The following is a 12,177-nucleotide window of genomic DNA, read 5'->3' on the forward strand; positions in this document are numbered from 1 at the left end:
TTCTGGAGATGGGAGACAAACTCGCACAGCCCTGCCAACCTCGTACTTGCTGTTCTGTGAAAAGAGCCTTGCTCTTCCCATAAACACTGGATTAACATTTTACTGGCTCTGTTTCTTTTGCATCCACTTCAGTATGGCGACAGTTTAGGTGTGTGCTACTTCTTTGCTGCTTCAAATAGTCAGTGACTTCCCACAAAGAATTTTTTTTAAGGCCATTAAAAAGGCCCTTCTCTGAATCATCAGGAATTGCGAATCTGCTTGAATCATGGGAATTTTTCCAAGATTTTTTTTTTCCCCTCTCCAGCATTTGCCAGAAGGCTTTGCATCATAGGTCTTTTCTTTTAAAGCTAGACGTGCAGCATGCATAGGAACAAATCAGCTGGTTGCTTTTCCTTGCAGTAGGACACAGTGATCTTGGTTTATCTAAGGAAACTGAAACTGCATTTTGACTGAGAAGCTGAACTTTACAGTGGCCTGTTAACTGATATTTAAAGGAGAAACAGCATGACCTAGAAACAGAACCATGATACAGGGAGTCAAAAGTCCTCGGTTCAGAGCCCAGCCCTACAAGCGATGGTTTTGTCCGAGCTACTTCTCTTTTTTCTGCTCAGTTTCATTTTGCAAAACAGGAGTAATGACGCTTAGTAGAATCAGGGAAGTCCCTTTGCTCACAGGTAGCAGATTTTGGAGCTAATTTAGCTCCTTTTTGTCTTTATGTGAGTACCAGAGAGAATTTTTTCATGATTCTTTGTTTTGCAAATAGTAATCACCTTCCAATTCCTGACCTGAAGCACACGGTAGAAGCAATACTTGCCCATGATATTTGTTGTGGAAACGTCAAACATTTCAATTAAAAAACCCAAAAGGCAGGTACGTGAACTTCCTTGTTTCCACGTGCAAACAAAATTCAGGAAAGCTACCTATGTGAGCATCCCTCGCAGTGAAAGCAAAGCAGCTGATTGCCTCGTAGTCTAGTCTTGCTTCAGTATTTGCTTAAGCAAGAGGTAAGGACCATTGTCCTCTTTTATTTCTGCAGCCTTATTAGTATTTCTATTTTTTTAATGTTTTTCCATCTTTTAGACCTCTCTTTTCCTTCTCTTCCATTTATGGCCTAGGCTATCACTCCTACTAAACAGCTCCTTACCCTGTTCTTTCCCACTGAATGTGACTTTTGCCAGGTTGTGGCAAAAATCTTCCTCAAGTAACTTCCATTTCACTCAGTATGAATCTCATACTTGCTACAGAACAAGGTAAAGGTGCTAATGCTCTTGCAATGGCTCCATTTACGAGGCAGTAGAAGGTCCCCGAATATTCTGGGAATTGACACCATATATAAACTTAGGTGGATTGATTTCAATGGAAGAATCAACCCTGCCATTGTAGAAGATTGTCTATACCTCCGTGAACATCCAAGGCTAGAGTGGGATTGTCTGAGGTCACCTATAGCTTGCAGATGAGCACCTGAGGATCTTTCTAGTGCGTATGTGCCAATGGAGTGACTTGCAACTTCAAGTCACATGCACGGTTTGGAAATGGGCCCTCTGGTCCAGAAAGTCACCTTGACTGTGTGGACCTGGGAAAATTACAGGGATGTGAGAGGCCAGCTTGCAGGAGGCACGTCTGGCTCTAGCATGTGCTTCAAGGAACCTTGCTTGTGACTTCTGTAGGGCAAGGTAACGGCTCTGCAAGGTCATGATACAGTTAATGGGTTTTGCATTTCAGTGAAGTCACTGAAACAGAGGGAAGAATCGGGACCACATCAAAAATCAGCCTTTTATCCTTATTTCCAAAAGCTAATTACCTTTTCCAGGTCTTGCGTGTTTAATGTTACTTTTCCTTCCATCTCTCCAGTAGGCTTAAAAGGAGCAGGAAAAGTAAGTGTGCCCTTCCTAGCTCTCCTCCCTGCTGTCATGGTAGAATGAAGAAAGGAGAGTGTTATCGCTGTCAGATGTCTTCTCCAATCCTTTCTGGGTGTTGGGTGGAAGGCAAAGTGTGACGGAGTTGTTTGCTGTTGTATGGCTGTTCATGAGATGACAGATAATGGTACTGCTTGCATCCAGTCCCAAGTGTTGCCATAGCACATAGAGCTTTCATGCTGTGATCAGGGTATGCCAAGTGTGGCACGGACCGGGAGGCGAGAGAATCTCTGCTGCAATCACCTAAATAGCTGCAACCCACTGGTGATGAGTGGAAGGAAGGAGAATCATTTCCGCTGCTGAGGCAGAATGAATTTCCTTACATAGGCAGATTGTGATGTTGTTAAAACTTAAATCCAGATCAGTTTCTCTGTACTGCATGTTGAACAATATTTATTTTTTTAAATATATCTTTCAGGAATGTTTTATTTGATAAATTTCAAAAAGTATCAGGAGTTTTTCCTACGTTGGGCTTGAAACAAGAGATTAAAGCAAGAGCAAAAATGTGGCAGATACTTTTTCCCCTGTAAAGCTTTTCAGTGGTGAAGAATAAGTTGCTAAGAAAGAATAAATTTGTCCCCTTTTGGGGGGAATGGGAAAATAAATATTAAATTACGTGGTTTCTGTAGTAGGAAGTACACCTCTATGAGCCAAAACAGACTTGAAAAATATTTTGCATTGATGTTTAATTCTGTATATACTTCTTCAGCCTACAGGGTGCCAGAGTTCCCTGTAAATTAATTTTGAAAATAGCTATGTTAAAGTGACTTGCTCAAGGTGTCATCAGAAATTCATCGCTCTCTCTTGCTTAACATTGGGAGTAAGGCAGTCATGTTACTGCTGTAGGAATATGGTTCCATATGTTCTTAGGCTGTTCATAAAGCTGTTTTCGTCTTAAATCTTCTGCCCACTCCTCCTCGCTTTTCAGCCATTACAGAAATGCTTAATGTAAAACCTCCATGAAGCAAGAGTATTTTAAATCTTCATATAACTGGAATGTTTTTTGCCATCACTTGATCAATTCTGTCATGCTCTCCAGCATAGCTTCTTTAATGCGCTATTTTGCAAATTGATTTAGAGAAGACTTATCTTTTGTGATCTTACGTCTTTTTATATGAGAACTATTTTGAAGGTTTCTGCAAAGCATAGATTCCCAGCCAACTTTAAGAAAACTAAAGTGGACAGAGCCTTTTTCACAACTCTTTTAACAACAAACTGAGACTTTTCAAAGTTCAGCCAGACTTCATCTCTTAGAAGAAGACTGCAAAATGCCTTTCTCCAGGTATCACCTTTCTCTGAGTTTTGAGCTTTGCCTCAGCAGATCTTAAAAGGGCTTAAGGATGTTCTTGGACCTGAACCAGCAAACATTTTAAGAGCATGCAGCCATTTTGAAAGCGAGTTTTAATATGTCAGCAGGATAAAGAAAAACTAAGATAAGGTTTTAAATTGCCAAACACTTTTTGGCTTTGTGCTCTTCTTTCTATTGACGAGGCCAAGCCGAGATTTACCCATGATTTTTTGAGCTACACAGGAGAACTGGAGCAGCGGATCTTGGAACCATCGGAATCGATGAGCAGACTGGAATGTACAGCACCTTATTTGTGTTACAGTTGTACTGAGAGGCCCAGTTATGATGGGCTTTATAGACAGGAATAAGTTCAACAAGCATTATGGTCTGAAAGGAGAAAGCTGGGCAGAGCACAGAAGAGAAAATGAGGAGCTGCCCTACGTAAGGTCATGTAATAGATGAAGGACTAAGCTGGCAAGCAGAATGTGGAGTTCATGTTTGGTAGGCGACTGTCCTGATCATTGGGTGAAAGAGCTTGTATTACAAGAGGGAATGCCAAATTTCTGGGTCGATCCTTGTGAAACAGCTATTGAAAACGTATGTTCCCTTGTAATCGCTCCAGTGTGCCAAGGCAAACAGTCTTTGATCCTCCACATAAGAGCATTTTACATCCACCTTCCCGGACTGAGTCTGGCTTGCTCTTCTAGCACAGGTCAAAAGTCTTTGGGTTGGTTTACATCTGCGAAGCAGTATGCATGTACCTGTATCTCCATGTGAGGAATGGTTTTAGTTCTGGCTTGCTGAGCTCTATCTGAGCAAACCATAGGGCTCCTGCACAGCGATTTTTCCCATGTAGAAATGGATGCATAATGAAACTGAGCCACCTCACAGAGCCACTGCATGGGGTTTTGGGAGAATTTCTGTCTTTGTGCAGCTCGCCTTGTGCCTACATAATGTTCAGCACAGTCATGTTGGAGATTTCATTGCTTAAAAGGTGTGGTAGAGTTGAGAGCTCAGTGTTGTGCTAGGGACACAACTGAAGCCCGTAAGCATCTGTGTGATGAGTATCCTGCTCCGAAGCCTCTGCAGGGGACAGTGAAAGAAGATCTAAAAATTAATGGTATGTGAGTCTTGGAAAGTTTGTGGTGTCAGGGAAGGAGAGACAGCTGGTTCTTAAAATCAGGTGTCCCTTGACCACTCTGTAATCTGCAATTTTGAAAAACTTACAGGCTTTTAGAATATTGTTACATGCCAAGGTAATCTGTTCATTAATTCTTGATGCTGCAATTTAAGAGCTGTCCAGGGTTGTCTTTAAAGTGCTTTTGTTGGGAGATGCATTAGTGGTTATGCTAACTAATCTTTCTCACTCAGTGCTGAACCACAATCTGATTTTGATTTCCTTTTCAAATAATTTACTGCTCAATGGTCTAATTTAGCCAAATGAGCGAAGATACGTTGTTTCACTTACTAGGAGGGAAATGACAAATTTCATAAGAGTGAGTCTCCTGGGGAAGCACAGTGACTGCGTTGGCAGAAAGCCCTTGTGGATTCCCTTGTGTTGGACTCCGGGAGGCTCGGGTCTGTGCCAAACGGTGGGCTGGTGCTGGGGAGCGAGCCTGCAGCGAGTCCAGCTTTGCTCTATCCCCCTGCAGCAGTCTGGGGTTCATCCTGCCTCGCTGATGCTGCGGCATCCCGGAGAGAATGTAAAATGGGAAAATGGTGCCGGGGAAAGGGCTTTGGCTTTTCAGTGCACACAAATTGCTTTTATTCCTTCAAGTCGAGTGGTAGGTGCATTGAGTGTGCTGGTATTAAGCAACCACAGTTCTAATTTTGCCTCGCCAGATGGCTCCGTGTGATTCTCCCAGTGCTTTTTGATATGCATGTTCACTAGTGGGGAGATGAAATAGCGGGTCTGTATTTTAGGGCTGGAGATGGAGAGATGAGATGGATGCTGCCTCACGTTTACATGATTCATTCCACAGGTTCTGTATAAAGTAGTGGACCTTAACATCTTGCTAATTAAAGGCAATGAGAGCACATGACTGCCTGGAGTTGGTGCACCAACATGGAATGTGCTCAAAATTGCCAATGAGTGGGGACGATGGGTATCTGACTTGTGTCTGCTGGGCTGGGGGACTCTACCATGACATTTTCTTTCTGCTTACCTGTCAATCTTTCTTTGCAGGTGAGGTGCTGTCTTGTAAAAACATGATTTGTTGTGGTAGCTGTTAGCAAGGTTTGGGAAGGAGGCACAGGCTACATGAACACTGTGCCATAAAGATGGTCTTCTGCACTGGGCGATGGCGTGAAGTCTGGGTTCAGCTGCCAGTTGTGCTCCCGAATTTGTGGTCCTTAGTTGCTGTGGGCCTTGGTTCTTATCTGTTAGATAGAGATAATAGTGTTTCTACACTTGCGTGATGAAGATGTGCACTCTTGGATGGGAGATTTTGCTTCTGCTCTGTCTGAGGTGTCTAGTAAAATGGATAGTTTGGAGTGGAATTATTCATGATGTACTGGGAGGTATGTTTTACCCTAATGGGAGCTTCATAAAGGAGATTATTCTTTAAAAAAGCAAAAAATGCTATTTTTTACCATGGAAGTTGTTCGTCTTTTAGTACAATTCATGCTTTGATTTTCATGCATTAACTCTCTCTGTCTCTCTCTCTCTCTCTTTGTTTCTCTACAGACCTTTGTAGTACTAAACAGAGGGAAAACACTCTTCCGATTTAGTGCCACACCTGCCTTGTACATTTTAAGTCCTTTTAATCTGTTTAGAAGAATAGCTATTAAAATTTTGATACATTCATATCCTTTTTATTATTGAGTTATTCTTGCCTTTGTATATTCATTGAAAAATCTCTTACATGCTGTCTTATTACTCAATTCAAATAGTGTATATGAATTACAGTTCTGCACCTGGTGAAGTTGGATTGGCCTCAGAGCATACATTAAAACATGCTTTTTTGAATGAGAAATCATGGTCCTTTAGACACATCCAATCAAGTAAACTTTTCATTTATTTTCCCTGCTAAATTGTATCTATCTGTGTCTGTTCTTCCATCAGTGCACAGACATTGATAAGTTTTGGAATAGATATGATTTCAGGTTATACTTCGTATGAAGAGGAGTTGAGCTTTAACTAGCTGCTAAAAAGGTTAAAAAATATAGCATCTGGAGAAGGAGCCAAAGATACCTTCTATGTAATTTGACCCTGACTAGTTTCTTGCTCTTTTGGCATCTCTCAAACTTCCTTCTAATGGCAAGGCTATTCCAAAATGTTCCACTGCAGGGCTTCAGACAGCTCTGATAGCTTCAGAAGCATCATCTGCATGTGTTATTAGGAGAGGAAAAAAAATAAAGTAGTATATTGAATGAGCTGCTTTGCCCTGTTTATTTATTTATTTTGTAAAAGTGACTGTAAAACGGAAATAAATTCATTTGTTGCTTTAGAGGCTTCTATATACTTACTTCCTGCATCTCGTATGAAGAAAAAGCTTTTCCATCTTTTCAAAGTTAACTTGGGATCTGAGGCTAGGAATGTTTTCTTTGGCTTATCTGTTGCTTCTTGTAGACTTTCCTCCCCTTTGTATGTGTTGGGGGGATTTAGCTGAGAGATGCAGATCTGTCAGGTTGAGGCCGAGATGCTGGCAGTGGATCTTGGGCCTTGATCTAAGATCCATTTAAGTCTGCTTAAACAGTTTTGGAAGTCAAAACAGCTTTGAATCTGACCCTGGATTTCACCATTCTGCTAATAATTCACTAGTTAAAATCCACTCAAACTTCTAATTCTGAAATTGTGCTGTCCCTGCAACACTCCTCAAATCAGTTAGTCCAGCACCTTCCATCTGCAAATGTGACACACAAGATCCTGAATGCACAGAGGGAGCGGAGATGTTTGGAAAGATTTGTAAGATTTTCTCCAAGCTAAATCCTAGGTGTCCATGGGTTGCAACGCTGCTTTCCTGTCGGATGTGTTAGCAGACAATGTATTTTGATGTTACTGAACAGGTAGAATTATCTGGGGAGACATTTTCATTTAGGCATGTGATTTTTTAATTGCTAAGACATACTAGAAAATATAAAATAAATTGAATGGTGACGTAAAAATACTCTTTATATGTGGTCACCCTGCTCTTATTTCCCATGACTGCTGGAAGCATCTTGGCTTTTATTTGTAGTCCACAGAGAATAGACTGGAAATTGTTGTTGACTTTTATTGCAGCACAGTGATCTTTAGGGAGCCATAAGGTGATGTAAAGAGCCACACTAGTATCCCTTTGATCCTTGACTTTGTTCTACAGTATTTAGCATGATCATTATGTGCACTATTTTGACCAACTGTGTATTCATGACTTTTAGTAACCCACCTGAATGGTCGAAGAATGTGGAGTAAGTAATGCTTCTTGTGTTTTTAAGAATCTCACAGAATGTTGTTTTTCTTCTATTGCGAAATCTGTTCCTACTCATGTTTAAGTTAGCATGAATATAAGATGTCTTTTATATCCACTTTGTTTAGACAAAAGTGTTTGTAATTCATCTTTTTTCATTACTAAAATGACATTTCTACAAACTTCTCAGTGCAGCTTTCTTTCTTCCTCATAACAGGTATACATTCACTGGTATTTATACATTTGAATCACTTGTGAAAATTATTGCAAGAGGTTTCTGTATAGATGGCTTTACTTTCCTACGTGATCCATGGAACTGGCTAGATTTCAGTGTGATCATGATGGCGTAAGTTGTGTTTTCAGATTATTTCAGGTATTTGTGGCATGCGGGAGGGGATGAGACCTTAGGAAGAGGGTGGGTGTGTAAGGAAGAAATAAATCAAGAAAAAAAGAAATCAAGGAAAACTTAAGTGAATCTCTGAAAGATTTCTTTCTTGATTTTTCAAAAGAAAGCTTTAGCCTGACATGGAGTCAGATCTAAAATGCAACTCCATGGGGTTAGTGGAGTTGCTGCTACAAAAAATATGATTTTCTGAAAACTGCCTTTATTAATATAAGACTTTATAATAGTGCCTAGCATTTTAGATTGCTCACATGCCAGAGTGGCAGCTTGTTCTGTTAAACATAGGACTAGGCCCCAAACTTCTTTAAATTCTTGTCTCTACCACTCTTTCCTTCCTTGGGCTTGCATGTTAAAATTTCCTGGGATGCAACTTAAGGTTGAACAGTTGCTAACCCATTTCTGATGAAGGTGTAGTGTCAGAAAAGGAGACGCTTTATTTTCCTTCCTCATTCTTTTCTCTTGTGCCAGATCAGCTTACATTGGTCTGATAATGAGGAGTTCATGGGGATGTCTGAATTCACAGCTGAACCAGGAGATGCACGCTAGATTTCTGGTTTTTTCCTTATTGGCCTGCGTTGATCGTTGCTTAGGCTTAGTACCACTGGTGAAAATAAGGCGTATGTCGCCAGTAGTCTGAGTTGCTGGTGGAAGAGTTTGGGGTTTTTTTTTTCCCTTTTACATTTGTTTTTGGAATATTGCATGTGTGCATGTCTGGGCTCCCATAGTCAACAACAGCCGATGAAAACTGAGGGATCATGTAGGAAGGCTCAGAAGCCTGATTTTCAAGGGTTCAGAGCACTTGAATTTAATCATAGTAAAATGCTTTCATCATATAAAATGCATTTTTTTGGGCTGGATTCTGCACCCAAGGTTGTTGATTTTCTGGAGTTCCTGCTTTTTCTACTTGCCTTTTAGTTGTGTATTTAAATTATATGCAAAGAGTTGGACATTGTACACAAAAAGCAAAATAACCGATACCTCACTGACACTTTAGTTTTACTTCGGAATAGATGGGGATCTGCTGTGCACAGTGTAAACACACCTGTGTGGGTGAGGCTCCCAGTTCTGTCCACACAGATCAGATTCAACCTGTGAATTGGTTCTTTCCTTTCTTTCTTGATCAATTAACAAGTAACAGCATGCGAGCTTTAAAAGGCCCAATGCATTGGTCTTAAATAAATGTGCTAAATCTCTAGCTGATCTAACTCTGTAACCTCCTTGTTTCCAGTGAGGTTGCCTGTAGGCTTCAAATACAGTCCTTTTTTGTGTCAAGGGCTAGAGCAACCCTGTGCGTTATTTAAATCCCACTAGCAGGGTCTAAGTTTTATGAAGCACTTGTAGTGGCCTTTCTGCACCAGGAAGAATTGTGCATTTCTTTGCCTTTTCATACCATGTTTCTCCCCAGACAGCACAGAGGAAATATTCTATTCGAAGTTGTGATAAAATCTAACTCCGTTAACTTTGCAGTAAGCCTCTTATCCTCTGTGTATCTCAGGTTTATCCCCTTGTAAAATGGGGATAATCATACCTACCTGTGGCTCACAAACAGGTAGTAAAGCATAAAGGATTAAAATGAAGGACACTAATCAAAGCAAAAGATGATCATGCTTTATTAAAAACGTGAAGTGAATATACCTGAAACCACTGAACTGAGGTGATGTCACCAAGTCTCCTCACATATTTGACAGTTTTACAATTACCTTCTTCTGGAGAGATAGCGTTAAATTTTCAAGTCCTACATAGGCGAGAATGCAAGTATCTAACAGTGCACCTGAACAAGCTGGTTGCAGTATGGAGAGACTTAAACTGTGTTTTGGCTCTGAAATTTTCTGTCTCTCTCTTTTAAATGCCAGTTCTAAAGCATTTTAAATTACAAGCTGTTTCCTACAAACAGACAACTATATGAAAAGGAAGGTGACCCCAACGGTGCCATTAACTCTGGTTTAATTCTGCAGGTATATAACAGAGTTTGTAAACCTAGGCAATGTTTCAGCTCTGCGCACTTTCAGGGTTCTGAGAGCTTTGAAAACTATTTCTGTAATTCCAGGTAAGGCGGCCTCCGGTTGGTGTTAGCTGTTGGGTACAGGCCCCTGTGAGTGATGTATTGCTTTGTCTGTAGTTGTTGTTTTATTTTGGTGTGTGTATTGTCATTGTGTTTTTTGTGTGTGACCTCCCTCATTGCAGATATGTCACAGAGTTTGTGGACCTTGGGAATGTCTCAGCATTGAGAACTTTCAGAGTTCTCCGAGCTTTGAAAACTATCTCTGTTATTCCAGGTGAGAACCATTAAGCATTAAAGGCTGGTCTTGCGTGTATCTCTTTTCCGTATCTCCCCTCCCATCCTGCATTGCTTATTTCTCAGAAATGGCACTGGGATATTTTTGATGGGCTTTGCAGTCTGTAAAAAAAGAGCAGTTTGAAATTAAGGCTTCTGGGCCATCAAATTATGGGATGAACAGTCTGCTGTTCCATACTTCTTTAACCCTGTCTACACATGTGGCTATCCAATCTCTGAAATGAAAGCCAGGCCTAAAGTTTCACATGAATAAAGGATCAGGCACTCCCTTCCTCCTCAGGTTGAACAGTTTCTTGCTCAGCATGTCATCCCACTATCCTCAGTGTTTCCAGAGCGGTTTTTAGGAATAAGTTTGTAAAGCAAGTGAGCAGAACCCAACCAAGATTAAAACCTTTCTGCGTGAGGCTACTTCAGTTACTTGGAGTCAGATGGGATCTGGGGCAGGTTGTCTTCTAGTAATGACAACAAGCTTGCTTCCCCATCTTCAGAAAGGGTTGATGCTGCCATTTAGATATAGACTAAGCTAAATGGAGCATTGGCATGACCAGCTTTTGGATTTGTATGGTGTACTGGAACCGGTTGTCAGCTATTAATGCAATGGTGTGTGGCCCAAAGTACTGACTGCACTTTCAGTAAGCCAGAAGTCCCAATTCATAGACCTGCCCATTTCATGTGCCACCGCCAGGGCTGGACTTTGCAGGACCATCAGTTACAAAGCTACTTCTAGACTCTTAACTCAGTCTGGGTGTCAAAGGGTAAGCAATGGCCCTTCCTTTATTGTAAGAGACCATGGAAGCATTATGGACTGAGAATACGGTTCTGATCCTGAATTCTTGTACAGAAAAGTCTCATGCAGATGGTTTCTCAAAAGCATCCCTAATTTTAAGGTCAAGCTCAAGACTCAATTTTCATAGGCACTGAAGCATCTGTAGTTTTCCAGTTTTCAGGTGCTTGACCTGTCTCAAGGTAGGCACCCTAAATAGTCACTTGATAAGTGTTGCTCTTCTATTTCTTTGTGTTTTGTTTCTTAATGCATTAACTGATAATGGTTCTTTTGCTTTCTCAGGCTACACTTGCATATACGTTTGCCAGAAAAGAGACTATGGAATTGTAGGGGCCCATCACTTTTGTCCCCATTCCAGACTGCTAAACCCATCAGATGTACATGGCTGTTGTGCATGATGTTCTTAAGTGGCACCAGCTTTCCTTGCACCGAATGAGAGTATGCTAGAATAATGTTCTTACTTAGCCTTCCTTAATGTTTGGCAGTGCACATACAAAGAGCAAAAGATATTTGGTAATTGCTGTTTAGCAGTGCACTATATGGATCTGAAGTGCAGTTGTGATTCTGTCAGCCTGCAACAGGTATTAACTGGCTTGCTCAAAGAAAAGCATCCATGTTAAAATAAGTTTCGTATGTGTTTTGCTTTCATAATGGTAGCAAAGTGAAGATGATGCAACCTTAATGAGCTGGTTACTGAATGTGTGACAGCATGCCTTGTCTTCCTATGGAAAGGAGCAGAACAGTTCAGTTTTGTATCATTCTCTCCATACTACCCAAAACTAATGGAGTTTTCCTTCTATTTCAAATGACAGCAAGGGGGGTGGATCTAAGCTCTTCTAAGTTCAGTGCAGCCATACTTTTTACTACAGGGATGATTTGCTGCACACAGCCAAAGGGGATTCTGTTTGAATGTCAGGCACACTGAACACATCCACAGCTGGAACTGTAAATGGCAAAACTTTGGTTATTTGTATCAGTTAGGCTCTGGGATAGGATTGCCCCAGCTGTGGTTCTGCAGCATGTAGGTAAAACCTTGCTCCCCTCTTGATTTTGTGACTAACAATATGAGGAATGTAAGGCATTTATGTAATTAGCCTTTTGG

General features: G+C 40.9%; 1 protein-coding gene across 1 annotated transcript in view; it reads left to right on the forward strand.

Annotated features, from left to right (window-relative positions):
* Positions 1-12,177, forward strand: part of SCN8A (sodium channel, voltage gated, type VIII, alpha subunit) — a 59,307-nt gene that overhangs the window by 16,400 nt on the left and 30,730 nt on the right. Inside the window, exons 3-6 of the mRNA XM_010566533.1 lie at positions 5,891-6,009; positions 7,504-7,593; positions 7,810-7,938; positions 10,180-10,271. Of these exons, the coding sequence (XP_010564835.1) occupies positions 5,891-6,009; positions 7,504-7,593; positions 7,810-7,938; positions 10,180-10,271 (430 nt within the window). The remainder of the gene's footprint in view (positions 1-5,890; positions 6,010-7,503; positions 7,594-7,809; positions 7,939-10,179; positions 10,272-12,177) is intronic.

This window comes from Haliaeetus leucocephalus, unplaced genomic scaffold (assembly GCF_000737465.1).
Source record: "Haliaeetus leucocephalus isolate CR32 unplaced genomic scaffold, Haliaeetus_leucocephalus-4.0 Scaffold214, whole genome shotgun sequence".
Lineage (NCBI taxonomy): Eukaryota > Metazoa > Chordata > Aves > Accipitriformes > Accipitridae > Haliaeetus > Haliaeetus leucocephalus.